Source organism: Bombina bombina, chromosome 9 (genome assembly GCF_027579735.1).
Source record: "Bombina bombina isolate aBomBom1 chromosome 9, aBomBom1.pri, whole genome shotgun sequence".
Taxonomy (NCBI): domain Eukaryota; kingdom Metazoa; phylum Chordata; class Amphibia; order Anura; family Bombinatoridae; genus Bombina; species Bombina bombina.
This window is the reverse complement of record NC_069507.1, coordinates 288,809,648-288,826,714: the sequence shown is the minus strand read 5'-3', so window position 1 is coordinate 288,826,714 and position 17,067 is coordinate 288,809,648. Positions and strand designations below refer to the sequence as shown.

At 37.2% G+C, this 17,067-nt stretch overlaps 1 protein-coding gene across 1 annotated transcript in view; it reads right to left on the bottom strand.

The window, feature by feature from the left end:
* LOC128640610 (amiloride-sensitive sodium channel subunit alpha) overlaps positions 1-16,704 on the bottom strand; it is a 620,512-nt gene extending 603,808 nt beyond the window's left edge. The window contains exon 1 of the mRNA XM_053693079.1: positions 16,411-16,704. Coding sequence (XP_053549054.1) covers positions 16,411-16,565 — 155 coding nt within the window. The 5' untranslated portion in view covers positions 16,566-16,704. The remainder of the gene's footprint in view (positions 1-16,410) is intronic.
* Positions 16,705-17,067: the final 363 nt, after the last annotated feature.

Below are 17,067 nucleotides of genomic sequence, written 5' to 3'. Positions count from 1 at the left end.
TATTATTTAGTTTCCTTTTATTGCAAATATACTTCAATATGTTCATGGATATTAACTAAATAAAAGAATTCAGGTATTTATATTAATTGTATGGTCTAGTAGATGCATGGTTGATTAGGGTTGCTATTTTTTTTTTTTATATTGTGTTTGTAACCCTGCCATAAACTGATTTATTATTTGGATAGCACTACTAAGATTCTTATAAATATACTGACAGGAGGATAAACCTGTACACAAGTTAGACTTGATTTTCAGACCTAAGTCTAAGGCACCGAATACCTTTCCAGTAACAACTTTAGAAATTTTCTCAGAGACCAAAAAATGGGATAAACCGGGAGTCCCTTTTACCCCATCTTCTACATTTAGGAAGCTTTTTCTGGTTCCTGAGGCGAATTTGGAACTGTGGGAAGCTATTCATAAAGTAGACAGAGCAATGTCTACTCTAGCTAGGAGAACCACTATTCCTCTAGTGGATAGTATATCTTTCAAAGATCCTATGGAGAGAAAGTTTGAAGGGTTCCTCCTTAAAGGATTCCAAAACTTTTTATTTTTTTCATGTAATAAAATTATATAAATCTAATCTACATAAATTAACAATCATAACTTACTCACTTTTATTTGAAAATTAGCGTTATCGTAATTATAATATATATCATATTCTGGAATAAACGTCATAGAAGCCAAACCCACTTTAACGGTGCCTGCAATGCAAATTCTTGGCTCCAATCACAAAGCCTGTTCGTGCATATCATTAAGGCATTGTTGATTCACCCGACGCATGCGCAATTGAATCCCGTGTTTTGCGCATGCGCAGATTGCCGCTTTGAATACACAGACGTATATGGTGACTTGTTGGATTGCTCGCGCATGCGCAGTACGGGGCAAATCGGCCATATTAATTACTCAGGTTATCGTGTATGATTCATTATTCAAACTACTTGTTATAACGGTGGGTTTGGAAAGCAATTCATTTTTGACATTGAATATTCATTGAACAGTAGTAATCTGACATGCAAAGCCTATTACAAATATGGATATCATAGATGTATATACCGAATTAAGATAAGTGTTTTTAAACGTTTAGTGTCCCTTTAAAGGAGGCTTGTTATTTCAGCCAGCAGTCAGTATTGCAGCAGTAGCTGGTGCTGCTGTGTTCTTGTGTGATTCCCTAAATGATTTACGGCTAGATTACGAGTTTTGCGTTAGGATTGAAAAGCAGTGTTAAGAGATCCTAATGCTGCTTTTTAACGCCCACTGGTATTACGAGTCTTGCAGGTACAGGTGTACCGCTCACTTTTTTGGCCAGACTTGGAAATACCGCAAATCCACTTAGGTAAATTGCGTATCCTCTTTTTCAATGGGACTTGCATAGCGCCGGTATTACGAGTCTGCCAAAAAGTGAGCGGTAGACCCTCTCCTGTCAAGACTGGTACCGCATTTTAAAGTCAGTAGTTAAGAGTTTTACACTACAACGCCGTAATATAAAACTCTTAACTAAAGTGCTAAACAGTACACTAACACCCATAAACTACCTATTAACCTCTAAACTGAGGCCCTCCCGCATCACAAACAATAAAAGAAAATTTTTAACCCCTAATCTGCCAAACCGGACATCGCCGCCACTATAATAAATATATTAACCCCTAAACCGCCGCACTCCCGCCTCGCAAACACTAGTTAAATATTATTAACCCCTAATCTGCCGTCCCTAACATCGCAGCCACCTATCTACATTTATTAGCCCCTAATCTGCCGCCCCCAACATCGCCGCCACTATACTATATTTATTAACCCTTAAACCTAAGTCTAACCCTAACACCCCCTAACTTAAATATAATTAAAAGAAATCTAACTAAATATTCATATCATTAGCTAAATTATTCCTATTTAAAACTAAATACTTACCTGTAAAATAAACCCTAAGATAGCTACAATATAACTAATAGTTACATTGTATCTAGCTTAGGGTTTATTTTTATTTTACAGGCACGTTTGTATTTATTTTAACTAGGTACAATAGTTATTAAATAGTTCTTAACTATTTAATAACTACCTAGCTAAAATAAATACAAAAGTACCTGTAAAATAAAACCTAACCTAAGTTACAATTATACCTAACACTACACTATCATTAAATAAATAAACTAAATTAAATACAATTAAATAAATTACATACAATTACCTAAATTAAATTAAATTAGCTAAAGTACAAAAAAAAACCACTAAATTACAGAGAATAATAAACAAATTACAAAAATTTAAACTAATTACACCTAATGTAATAGCCCTATTAAAATAAAAAAGCCCCCAAAAAATAAAAAACCCCTAGCCCTAAACTAAACTACCAATAGCCCTTAAAAGGGCCTTTTGCGGGGGAATTGCCCCAAAGGAATAAGCTCTTTTACCTGTAAAACAAAATACAAACAACCCCCCCAACAGTAAAACCCACCACCCACACAACCAACCCCCCAAATAAAAACCTATCTAAAAAAAGCTAAGCTCCCCATTGCCCTGAAAAGGGCATTTGGATGGGCATTGCCCTTAAAAGGGCAGTTAGCTCTTTTGCCGCCCAAAGTCCCTAACCTAAAAATAAAACCCACCCAATACACCCTTAAAAAAACTTAACACTAACCCCCTGAAGATTGACTTACCGGAAGACGTCTTCATCCAAGCCGGGCCCAAGTCCTCAACGAAGCCGGGAGAGGTCTTCATCCAAGCCGGGCGAAGTGGTCCTCTAGACGGGCAGAAGTCTTCATCCAGACGGCATCTTCTATCTTCATCCATCCGGCGCGGAGCGGGTCCATCTTCAAGACATCCGACGCGGAGCATCTTCTTCATCCGGAGCCTTCTTACTGAATGAAGATACCTTTAAGTGACGTCATCCAAGATGGCGTCCCTTAGATTCCGATTGGCTGATAGAATTCTATCAGCCAATTGGAATTAAGGTAGAAAAAATCCTATTGGCTAATGCAATCAGCCAATAAAATTGACGTTCAATCCTATTGGCTGATCCAATCAGCCAATAGGATTGAGCTTGCATTCTATTTGTGAGTGTAGGGGATATAGTAGTGCGCTGGTGTAGGGGTAGTTACCAAACACCTAAAAATAGAAAGATCCTTCCGTCTTTCAAAAAACGATAGAGTGAGTAAATGGGGGTGATAGGTGCGCTACTGAAAGCTGAAGGTATACTGAAAAATGTTAATGATATATATAAAAAAAGTTATATGTTTATGTGAAATAAATAATGTGGGTTACAAGGTGAAATGTGTTACAATAAATAGTAACTAATTAGTGTTCAATACTACAATACCACTCTGGAGGAATAAGAAAGAATTAATGTAGTCAATGTAAACGAAAAATATTTTATACAAAATTGCATGTATAACGATATACTAAAAACATCAAAATTAAGGGACGTCTCCCTTACTATGTAAAATATACAAAATAAAAACAAAGATTAGTGACACTTTCAATAATGATTACATAAGCTGCCCCATACATTAAAAATATATGTATGCAAATATCCGTTTCTTTCAACGTTAGGCAGGTTAAATGATATTGATATGCCCTGCTGTACTCAAATGGATAATAGCAGTTCAGACGTGCAGTTTCAAATATGCATGAGCATTTTAGCCAATATTAATGTAGAGAGTTATTTTGAGATTAGTATTATCTCCGGTTGAAGCAGTTTATAAGACAATATTTTCTTAATAGAATCGAGTACCTGTTGGTCTCCAGACCCGTCTTACCGCATCCGATTCCCCTTCTCACCTGGTGACTGATCAGCGCCGCATGTGTCTTGGCGTCTGACGTCACAACTTGGTATCTCGGGTAGGATTGGCTGGGAGTGTTTAGAAGACAGGCAGATTCTTGTAGATGATGAAATAGAAACTTTTGTAAGATAACAATGTTTGTGGAAAAAGCCTGCACTTAGTGCTTGATGCACGCAGGACTTTGAGGTTCCAAAAGAGGTATAATAGACAACCCGGGTTGTTACAGTATTAAAACTGAAATCAATTGGTATAAGAAAAAGAGTCTCTTTGTGTATTTAATTCACACAATTGTAGGGTCAGCAGTCACAAGGTCGACGCGTTTCGCTCAGAAGAGCTTTATCAAGATCCTGGTGACTGTTGTAGCATAATATTTAAAGGCATCAGTTCTTTCTGATTGGTCTTCCATAATTGACCTCATTTAAGGTGGAATGTTTTGTTATCTCTCTTGCTCATATATATCAGCGGAGTTTTAAGGTGGAACTTTTTCATGGGGCAGCTTTCTATATACTAAGTAGTCATAAACTCTATGATACAGAATTATTATAATAACATTAGTTCTAAAAAAAAAAGGGGATATATATTGTGTTGTGTATATTTACTACATAGCTTCATTCAAAGAGAAAAGGTGATAGATCCATTTCAGAGTTGAGCCCATTCGGATATAATGTGTTGTATTTATAAATTAACTCAGCTTCTTTGATTAATAATTTTTTCTCTATGTCACCGCCCCTCCAATTATTTTTTACTTTTTGTATTCCCCAACATAAAAGATCTTTGGTGTTCCCTTTATGGACAGATTTAAAGTGTTTGTATAAATGTGTGTCTTCAGAGCCTCGTTCTATCTGGCAGAGATGTTCCCTTATTCTGTCTCTTACCATTCTTTTGGTCTCTCCAAAATAAAAGAGATTACAGGAGCATTTGAGAATATATATTATGTTTTTGTTAGTGCATCTTATTACATCCTTGATATTAATTAATTTGTCAAAATTGTTTATTTGTAATTTTTTTTAACTTTTTACTATGTGTGCAGGCTTTGCAGGTATAGCATGGGAAAAAGCCACTGATGTTTTTACCTGTCAGATCTTTCTGTCTCTTCAGATTTTGTTTAGGTTTTTTCAGTTCACTGGGAGCTAGTATAGATTTTAAGTTTGTTGCTTTTTTAAAAACAAATTTAGGTTGTTCTATGATAGTTTTCCCCAAAATCGTATCTTCCCTTACAAGGTGCCAGTGTTTTCTTATGATGCCTTTAATTATATTGTGATCGGCATGGTAATTGGTAATGAATGGAATGTCAATTTGATTTTTATTGTCTTTTTCTTTCTCCTTATATGTTAGAAGGGACTCTCTGTCAGTGTTTTTGGCTCTATCAATTGCTTTCTCTGTAATTGATTTATCATACCCTCTGGCCTGAAATCTCTCTGCTAGGATTTCTGATTGTTGTTCGAAATCTATGGTCCTTGAGCAGTTTTTTCTGATACGGAGGTACTGCCCTGTGGGAATATTAAGTTTCCAGGTGTTTAAATGGCAGCTTTTTGAATGTATGTAGTTACTACTGTCAACTTTTTTAAAATGGGTCTTGGTTTCAAGTTCTCTGTTCATAATCATTATCTCTAGATCTAAAAAGACAATTTTTTCTTTACTATAGTTGAAAGTAAATTTCAAACCCCAGATGTTTCGATTCATTTTATCAACCATAGATATGAGGTCTTGTTCAGAACCTCTCCATATTAATAAGAGATCATCTATGTATCTCTTATAGAGCACAAGGTTTGCACCATAGCTATCGGAGCCAAAAAAATCGTCTTCCCATGCTCCCATAAACAAATTGGCATAGCTAGGTGCAAACCTTGTGCCCATTGCTGTGCCTTCGGTCTGTAAATAAAACCTTCCATCAAATGAAAAAAAGTTGTTTTCTAATATATATGTTATGCTTTTTAGAATGAATGCTCTGTGTTGATCTGACATATTTGGATCTTTTTTAAGAAAAAGATCTACTGATTTTATACCCTTAGAATGGTTGATCACAGTGTATAATGATGTAACATCACATGTTACTAAAAACATATCATCTTCCCACTGTATTGTTTTTAGAGTGTTAAGGACTTGTGTGGAATCTTTTAGATATGATTTTAAGTTCTTTACATGTTTTTGTAGGTAGTTATCTACATATCTAGATAAATTTGCAGATAGAGAGTTGATTCCAGAAATGATTGGTCTTCCAGGGGGGTTGACCAAACATTTATGGACTTTGGGAAGATAATAAAAGATGGGAATCACAGGAAATTTTGATGTTAAAAAGACAAATTCTTTTTCATTTAATATTCCTGATTTCTTCCCATCTGCCAGAATCTTATCAAGTCTTCTTTTGAATAAATCTGTAGGGTCAGAATCTAATTTTTTATATGTTTTTGTGTCTCCAAGTAATCTGTATGCCTCTTTGAGGTAATCACTGGTGTTTAGAAGGACAATCCCACCTCCCTTGTCCGCTGGCTTTATTGTGATTTCTGCATTTTTTTGAAGGTTCTCAATTATAGATTTTTCTCTGATACTTATATTAAAGTTTTTTATTTTAGGAAGGGAACATTTTTGTATATCATTACAGACCAATTTTTCGAATGTTTCCAGAAAGTTCCCTTTGGCAAAAACAGGATTAAATTTGGATTTCCCCTTAAGATTAGTATGTTGAATGTTATCTAGATTTTGTGATTTTATGTTCATTTGTCTTTCAACTGGGTTCTTAAGAAAAAATCTTTTGATTGTGAGGTTTCTTACACATTTTTTAACATGGATATGTGTATGAAATTTACTTAATCTTGCTGTAGATTTTCAAAACGATTTTGAATTGGGATTTTCCAATTGTCTTCCTGTCTATACAGAGATAGGGAACATTTTAATCAAGAATTCAGACATAATACCTTCAGACATACTGAAGAAAGAGGCTATCACCCTAGACAAAGAGAATGGGAATATCCAAGAAGGACAAACAGACAGAATAGCCATAGACAGGAAGACAATTGGAAAATCCCAATTCAAAATCGTTTTGAAAATCTAAGAGAATATAGACCCATAGACATTGAACATAAAATTGAGGAATCAGTTTTTTTAGAGAAAAGCCCTCTAAGGGAGGGCACATCAAGAGACATAAAAGAAAAGGAGCAAGATTCCAACTTAAGAAAGAAAAGAAGCTTAGAGGAAAGAGAGGGAGAGGATTACTTAAACGAGGCAAAAAGATGGAGGTAGAAAAAGAACATCAGGGAATTTTCAACCTCAGTAGTCACACCCTAAAAAAGGAAGAAGAAAAAATTCTAAAGCTAGGCCTTTCATTTGCCCCTACAGCAAGATTAAGTAAATTTCATACACATATCCATGTTAAAAAATTTGTAAGAAACCTCACAATCAAAAGATTTTTTCTTAAGAACCCAGTTGAAAGACAAATGAACATAAAATCACAAAATCTAGATAACATTCAACATACTAATCTTAAGGGGAAATCCAAATTTAATCCTGTTTTTGCCAAAGGGAACTTTCTGGAAACATTCGAAAAATTGGTCTGTAATGATATACAAAAATGTTCCCTTCCTAAAATAAAAAACTTTAATATAAGTATCAGAGAAAAATCTATAATTGAGAACCTTCAAAAAAATGCAGAAATCACAATAAAGCCAGCGGACAAGGGAGGTGGGATTGTCCTTCTAAACACCAGTGATTACCTCAAAGAGGCATACAGATTACTTGGAGACACAAAAACATATAAAAAATTAGATTCTGACCCTACAGATTTATTCAAAAGAAGACTTGATAAGATTCTGGCAGATGGGAAGAAATCAGGAATATTAAATGAAAAAGAATTTGTCTTTTTAACATCAAAATTTCCTGTGATTCCCATCTTTTATTATCTTCCCAAAGTCCATAAATGTTTGGTCAACCCCCCTGGAAGACCAATCATTTCTGGAATCAACTCTCTATCTGCAAATTTATCTAGATATGTAGATAACTACCTACAAAAACATGTAAAGAACTTAAAATCATATCTAAAAGATTCCACACAAGTCCTTAACACTCTAAAAACAATACAGTGGGAAGATGATATGTTTTTAGTAACATGTGATGTTACATCATTATACACTGTGATCAACCATTCTAAGGGTATAAAATCAGTAGATCTTTTTCTTAAAAAAGATCCAAATATGTCAGATCAACACAGAGCATTCATTCTAAAAAGCATAACATATATATTAGAAAACAACTTTTTTTCATTTGATGGAAGGTTTTATTTACAGACCGAAGGCACAGCAATGGGCACAAGGTTTGCACCTAGCTATGCCAATTTGTTTATGGGAGCATGGGAAGACGATTTTTTTGGCTCCGATAGCTATGGTGCAAACCTTGTGCTCTATAAGAGATACATAGATGATCTCTTATTAATATGGAGAGGTTCTGAACAAGACCTCATATCTATGGTTGATAAAATGAATCGAAACATCTGGGGTTTGAAATTTACTTTCAACTATAGTAAAGAAAAAATTGTCTTTTTAGATCTAGAGATAATGATTATGAACAGAGAACTTGAAACCAAGACCCATTTTAAAAAAGTTGACAGTAGTAACTACATACATTCAAAAAGCTGCCATTTAAACACCTGGAAACTTAATATTCCCACAGGGCAGTACCTCCGTATCAGAAAAAACTGCTCAAGGACCATAGATTTCGAACAACAATCAGAAATCCTAGCAGAGAGATTTCAGGCCAGAGGGTATGATAAATCAATTACAGAGAAAGCAATTGATAGAGCCAAAAACACTGACAGAGAGTCCCTTCTAACATATAAGGAGAAAGAAAAAGAAAATAAAAATCAAATTGACATTCCATTCATTACCAATTACCATGCCGATCACAATATAATTAAAGGCATCATAAGAAAACACTGGCACCTTGTAAGGGAAGATACGATTTTGGGGAAAACTATCATAGAACAACCTAAATTTGTTTTTAAAAAAGCAACAAACTTAAAATCTATACTAGCTCCCAGTGAACTGAAAAAACCTAAACAAAATCTGAAGAGACAGAAAGATCTGACAGGTAAAAACATCAGTGGCTTTTTCCCATGCTATACCTGCAAAGCCTGCACACATAGTAAAAAGTTTAAAAATTTACAGATAAACAATTTTGACAAATTAATTAATATCAAGGATGTAATAAGATGCACTAACAAAAACATAATATATATTCTCAAATTCTCCTGTAATCTCTTTTATTTTGGAGAGACCAAAAGAATGGTAAGAGACAGAATAAGGGAACATCTCTGCCAGATAGAACGAGGCTCTGAAGACACACATTTATACAAACACTTTAAATCTGTCCATAAAGGGAACACCAAAGATCTTTTATATTGGGGAATACAAAAAGTAAAAAATAATTGGAGGGGCGGTGACATAGAGAAAAAATTATTAATCAAAGAAGCTGAGTTAATTTATAAATACAACACATTATATCCGAATGGGCTCAACTCTGAAATGGATCTATCACCTTTTCTCTTTGAATGAAGCTATGTAGTAAATATACACAACACAATATATATCCCCTTTTTTTTTTTAGAAATAATGTTATTATAATAATTCTGTATCATAGAGCTTATGACTACTTAGTATATAGAAAGCTGCCCCATGAAAAAGTTCCACCTTAAAACTCCGCTGATATATATGAGCAAGAGAGATAACAAAACATTCCACCTTAAATGAGGTCAATTATGGAAGACCAATCAGAAAGAACTGATGCCTTTAAATATTATGCTACAACAGTCACCAGGATCTTGATAAAGCTCTTCTGAGCGAAACGCGTCGACCTTGTGACTGCTGACCCTACAATTGTGTGAATTAAATACACAAAGAGACTCTTTTTCTTATACCAAATGATTTCAGTTTTAATACTGTAAACAACCCGGGTTGTCTATTATACCTCTTTTGGAACCTCAAAGTCCTGCGTGCATCAAGCACTAAGTGCAGGTTTTTTCCACAAACATTGTTATCTTACAAAAGTTTCTATTTCATCATCTACAAGAATCTGCCTGTCTTCTAAACACTCCCAGCCAATCCTACCCGAGATACCAAGTTGTGACGTCAGACGCCAAGACACATGCGGCGCTGATCAGTCACCAGGTGAGAAGGGGAATCGGATGCGGTAAGACGGGTCTGGAGACCAACAGGTACTCGATTCTATTAAGAAAATATTGTCTTATAAACTGCTTCAACCGGAGATAATACTAATCTCAAAATAACTCTCTACATTAATATTGGCTGAAATGCTCATGCATATTTGAAACTGCACGTCTGAACTGCTATTATCCATTTGAGTACAGCAGGGCATATCAATATCATTTAACCTGCCTAACGTTGAAAGAAACGGATATTTGCATACATATATTTTTAATGTATGGGGCAGCTTATGTAATCATTATTGAAAGTGTCACTAATCTTTGTTTTTATTTTGTATATTTTACATAGTAAGGGAGACGTCCCTTAATTTTGATGTTTTTAGTATATCGTTATACATGCAATTTTGTATAAAATATTTTTCGTTTACATTGACTACATTAATTCTTTTTTATTCCTCCAGAGTGGTATTGTAGTATTGAACACTAATTAGTTACTATTTATTGTAACACATTTCACCTTGTAACCCACATTATTTATTTCACATAAACATATAACTTTTTTTATATATATCATTAACATTTTTCAGTATACCTTAAGCTTTCAGTAGCGCACCTATCACCCCCATTTACTCACTCTTGCATTCTATTGGCTGTTCCAATCAGCCAATATAATGCGAGCTCAATCCTATTGGCAGATTGGATCAGCCAATAGGATTGAACTTCAATCCTACTGGCTGATTGCATCAGCCAATAGGATTTTTTCTACCTTATTTCCGATTGGCTGATAGAATTCTATCAGCCAATCGGAATCTAAGGGACGCCATCTTGGATGATGTCACTTAAAGGTACCTTCATTCTGTGTTAGTCGTCGGATGAAGAGGATGCTCCGCGTCGGATGTCTTGAAGATGGTCCCGCTCCGCGCCGGATGGATGAAGATAGAAGATGCCGTCTGGATGAAGACTTCTGCCCGTCTGGAGGACCACTTCTGCCCAGATTGGATGAAGACTTCTGCCCGTCTGGAGGACCACTTCGCCCGGCTTGGATGAAAACGTCTCCCAGTAAGTCGATCTTGAGGGAGTTAGTGTTAGGTTTTTTAAGGGTGTATTGGGTGGGTTTTATTTTTAGGTTAGGGACTTTGGGCGGCAAAAGAGCTAACTGCCCTTTTAAGGGCAATGCCCATCCAAATGCCCTTTTCAGGGCAATGGGGAGCTTCGTTTTTTTTAGATAGGTTTTTATTTGGGGGGTTGGTTGTGTGGGTGGTGGGTTTTACTGTTGGGGGGGTTGTTTGTATTTTTTTTTTAAAGGTAAAAGAGCTTATTCCTTTGGGGCAATGCCCCGCAAAAGGCCCTTTTAAGGGCTATTGATAGTTTAGTTTAGGCTAGGGTTTTTTTTTATTTTGGGGGGCTTTTTTATTTTAATAGGGCTATTAGATTAGGTGTAATTAGTTTACATTTCTGTAATTTGTTTATTTTCTGTAATTTAGTGTTTGTTTTTTTGTACTTTAGCTAATTTAATTTAATTTAGGTAATTGTATGTAATTTATTTAATTGTATTTAATTTAGTTTATTTATTTAATTATAGTGTAATGGTAGGTGTAATTGTAACTTAGGTTAGGTTTTATTTTACAGGTACTTTTGTATTTATTTTAGCTAGGTAGTTATTAAATAGTTAAGAACTATTTAGTAACTATTCTACCTAGCTAAAATAAATACAAACTTGCCTGTAAAATAAAAATAAACCCTAAGCTAGCTACAATGTAACTATTAGTTATATTGTAGCTATCTTAGGGTTTATTTTATAGGTAAGTATTTAGTTTTAAATAGGAATAATTTAGTTAATGATGGGAATTTTTTTTAGATTTATTTAAATTATATTTAAGTTAGGGGGTGTTAGGGTTAGGGTTAGACAGGTTTAGGGGTTAATAACTTTAGTATAGTGGCAGCGACATTGGGGGCAGCAGATTAGGGGTTAATAAGTGTAGGTAGGTGACGGTGACATTGGGGGCGGCAGATTAGGGTTTAATAAATATAATGTAGGTGTCGGCGATGTTGGGGGCAGCAGATTAGGGGTACATAAGTTTAATGTAGGTGGCGGTGGTGTCTGGAGCGGCAGATTAGGGGTTAATAATATAATGCAGGTGTCTGCGATGTTGGGGGAGGCAGATTAGGGGTTAATAAGTGAAAGATTAGGGGTGTTTAGACTCGGGGTTGATGTTAGGGTGTTAGGTGTAAACATACATTTTATCTCCCCATAGGAATAAATGGGGCTGCGTTAGTGAGTTTTACGCTGCTTTTTTGCAGGTGTTAGACTTTTTTTCAGCCGGCTCTCCCCATTGATTCCTATGGGGAAATTGTGCACGAGCACGTTACACAAGTTCACCGCTGACTTAAGCAGCGTTGGTATTGGAGTGCGGTAATAAGCAAAATTTTGCTCAACACTCACTTCTTGTCTTTTAACGACGGGTTTGTAAAAACCCGTAATACCAGCGCTGTATGTAAGTGAGCATACTCGTTGAAGGAAAAACTCGTAATCTAGGTGCTTGTCTTTTAACGACGGGTTTGTAAAAACCTGTAATACCAGTGCTGCTGGTAAGTGAGCGGTGAGAGAAAACTGCTCATTAGCACCGCATAGCCTCTAACGCAAAACTCGTAATCTAGGTGTTAGTTTCTTAGGAGTCTCCGCTAGTGGATATTCAGAATCATATCCAATGTTTGATGTGGGCAAATTCATGTATCTTTGATGCAGTCATTCAAATCATTCGCCTTAATGCTAAGTACAAAGCCTTAGCTGTTCTCTGCCGTAGGGCTCTATGGCTGAAATTATGGTCTGTGGATATGGTTTCCAGATATAGATTATTGGCCTTTAAGGGTAAGACTCATTGTGGACCTGGTCTGGATTTCATTATTTCTACTGCAACCAGCGGCAAGGGAGCATTCTTGCCTCAGGATAAGAAGAGTAGACTTAAGGGAATGCCTAACAGCCGTTTTCGTTCATTTTGTCAGACAAAAAATCAGAAATCATCTGCTACGCAAAAAGCAGAGTCTACTGAACAGATTTGGAGACCAAACTCTTTCTGGAATAAGTCCATGTTGTCCAGAAAGCCAACTTCTGACAAGTCATCATGAAGGTGCAGCCCCTGGTCCAGACTTTTCTCCAGTAAAGGGCAGTCTAAGTCTTTTTCTGGAAGATTGGGCAGACTTTCAGGGATCCTTGGGTCATGGAAATAGTATCCCAAGGGTAAACAATAGACTTTAGAGCTCCACCTCCTTCCTAGAAGGTATCTCAATCAGGAGATTTTCAGGGACCTAGTATTTTGCTGGGGGCAGCCGGACATATATTTCATAGCATCCCGCTTGAACCACAAGCTTCCAAGATATGGTTCGAGGTCAAGAGACCCTCAAGAGGAACTAGTGGATGCTCTGATGGGGCCCAGGCAGAATCAGTTTTTGTACATCTTTCCTCCAATTGTACTTCTCCCGAGGATGGTAGCTCTTTTCAAACAGGAGAAAGTGTCAGCAATTCTCATAGCTCCAGCATGGCCTCGCAGGACCTGTATGCAGACCTGGTTAGGCTATCCAGAGCTCCTCCATGGTGGCTTCCTCAACGTCAGTACCTTTTTAGTCAAGTTCTGTTAATCTATCAAAACCTTCAGTCTCTCAGCTTAACTGCTTGAAGGCTGAACGATTGATCCTTTCTCAAACTAATTGACATTTTGATACAAGCTTGCAAACCAGTAACAAGGAAAATATATCAAAAGGTATGGAAGGTATATTTTTCCAGGTGTTCTGTTAGAGGTTTCTCCTGGTATTCTGTCAGAATTCCTTGTATCCTTCAGTTTCTTCAGGAGGGCCTGGGAAAGGGTTTAGCTGTGAGTTCTATTAAGGGCCAGATATCTGCACTTTCTCTATTATTTCTCAGATGGTTAGCCCTTCTTCCTGATATACAAGCTTTCACTCAGGCTTCAGTGAGGATCCTTTATGTGATCAAACCAATTTTATCACCATAGGATCTCAATTTGGTTCTCAGAGTGTTACAATCCTCTCCATTTCAATGCATACCCTGCACATCAAGGGCCAGAATGCAAGGTGAGCGCAAGATATTTGTGCTCAACTGAGTAATACCAGCACACATAAATATGCGCTGGTATTACAAATGAGGTGCAATGCGAACGCGACTTCACATTCACATTGCACGGAAGCATTTCCCTCACAAGAGAGTGCTTCCATAGGCTCCAATGGGAGCCTCGTTCTCATGCCGTGAGAAACGGCATGAGAACTAGGACAGCAAAGGGGGTAAATAGTGCAGCGTTGGCTGCATTGCACCACACTTGTAATACCAGTATATTGCTAACCCGACCTCACATTCACATTGCACGGAAGCATTGCCCTCACAAGAGCGCGCTTCCATAGGCTCCAATGTGGCACATTTAGACAATTAAACAGAGATCTGATATCTGGTTTATTTTCTGAGCGCTAATTGCTACCGCAAGCTCATGGTAGCAAGAACTGTTTGCGGACGCGCAATAAATTAGCGCTCCACTTTCAAGGTGTTGTTTCTACTGGCCATCTCTTCAGGTCTGAGTGTTTTCTGAATTATCCGCCTTGTCTTGCAAATAACTTTATTTTGTTTTTCATCAAGAACAGTGTTTGGTTTTCTCCCAAAGGTTGTTTTTTTCTGCTATCATCAATCGGAAGATGGTGGTGCCTACTTTATGTCGGGATCCTAAGACGGCTAAAGAACGATTGTTACATCATTTTGATGTGGTCAGGGCACTAAAGTTTAATTTACAGGCTACGAAGGCATCAACCTTCTAGCTTGTGTGTGCTGTATTCGGGTCAGAAGGTGACTTCTGTTTCTTTATCCTTTCTGTTAAGGAGTCTTATTCATCAAGCTTACTTGCAGGTGGGTCAGCAGCTACCTGCTAGGATTACTTCTCACTCTACGCATTCTGTTTCTTTATCCTTTCTGTTAAGGAGTCTTATTCATCAAGCTTACTTGCAGGTGGGTCAGCAGCTACCTGCTAGGATTACTTCTCACTCTACGCGTTCTGTTTTTTTATCCTTTCTGTTAAGCAGTCTTATTCATCAAGCTTACTTGCAGGTGGGTCAGCAGCTACCTGCTAGGATTACTTCTCACTCTACGCATTCTGTTTCTTTATCCTTTCTGTTAAGGAGTCTTATTCATCAAGCTTACTTGCAGGTGGGTCAGCAGCTACCTGCTAGGATTACTTCTCACTCTACGCGTTCTGTTTTTTTATCCTTTCTGTTAAGCAGTCTTATTCATCAAGCTTACTTGCAGGTGGGTCAGCAGCTACCTGCTAGGATTACTTCTCACTCTACGCGTTCTGTTTCTTTATCCTTTCTGTTAAGGAGTCTTATTCATCAAGCTTACTTGCAGGTGGGTCAGCAGCTACCTGCTAGGATTACTTCTCACTCTACGCGTTCTGTTTCTTTATCCTTTCTGTTAAGCAGTCTTATTCATCAAGCTTACTTGCAGGTGGGTCAGCAGCTACCTGCTAGGATTACTTCTCACTCTACGCGTTCTGTTTCTTTATCCTTTCTGTTAAGGAGTCTTATTCATCAAGCTTACTTGCAGGTGGGTCAGCAGCTACCTGCTAGGATTACTTCTCACTCTACGCGTTCTGTTTCTTTATCCTTTCTGTTAAGGAGTCTTATTCATCAAGCTTACTTGCAGGTGGGTCAGCAGCTACCTGCTAGGATTACTTCTCACTCTACGCGTTCTGTTTCTTTATCCTTTCTGTTAAGGAGTCTTATTCATCAAGCTTACTTGCAGGTGGGTCAGCAGCTACCTGCTAGGATTACTTCTCACTCTACGCGTTCTGTTTCTTTATCCTTTCTGTTAAGGAGTCTTATTCATCAAGCTTACTTGCAGGTGGGTCAGCAGCTACCTGCTAGGATTACTTCTCACTCTACGCGTTCTGTTTCTTTATCCTTTCTGTTAAGGAGTCTTATTCATCAAGCTTACTTGCAGGTGGGTCAGCAGCTACCTGCTAGGATTACTTCTCACTCTACGCGTTGTTTCTACATAAGAATGAGGCGTCTGTGGAACAGATCTGAAGGGCTGCTACTTGGTCTTCTCTACATACTTTCACAAAATGTTACCACTTTGATGTTTATTTCTCGGCTGAGGCTGCTTTTGGCAAGAATGTAATACAGGCAGTTGTACTCTTCCTGTTTGTTTGTTTTCCACCCTGTTTTTCATAGATTTCTCAGCTTGGGTATTGGTTCCAAAGAGTAATATTGTGGACTCTCACAACCATTAGAAAGAAAACATAATTTATTCTTACCTGATAAATGTATTTCTTTCTTGGTTGTGAGAGTCTACGAACCCAACCAGATTCTTTGGGAAAACAGCAGTTCTGGAGTGTACCTCTTTACCCCTTTTATCTTTTTTTCATTCCTTTACTCTCTTGTCTTGGCTATATGTACTACTGGGAGAGAGAGAAAAGTAACAGGGATACTTACATTCTGGTTTGGGGTGTCTTTGGCTCCTCCTGGTGGCTAGGTGATGTAATTCCATGAGCAATGTTGTGGACTCTCACAACCAAGAAAGAAATACATTTATCGGGCTGAACATGGGTGTTTAATGGGTGTATATGACATTTTTCTCTCATATCCATGCGTAGTTATCTAAACATTTCCACCCTAAAGTTCAACTTTAAAGGTACCAAGTTTTTAGCAAAATACTCAAAACACCAATTACTCTGAAAGGAAAATATATGTAAACAAAAATACCAGCGAATTTAAGGAACAGTTGAGCGTGTTTTGATTTGTATTAGGCGTAATGTTACAGCTTAAACATATGCCGTTTTCTTCCTGTCTCGTTATTTCTATGGGAGACATCTAGCCACTCCCATTTTCTTTGATAATTGCGAGGGTAAAACTGGTTTTTCACGTTTTTTTGCTTCTGAACTTTTGATCATCAGTTCTTTAGTGCGAAAAAGACTTATGGCTCTGTCTCTGTCATACTAACCAAACGTCTGCAGATTGCAATACTGCTACACGTTATACACAGGTAGGGGTTCATAGGTACACGTTATACACAGGTAGGGGTGCATAGGTACACGTTATACACAGGTAGGGGTGCATAGGTACACGTTATACACAGGTAGGGGTTCATAG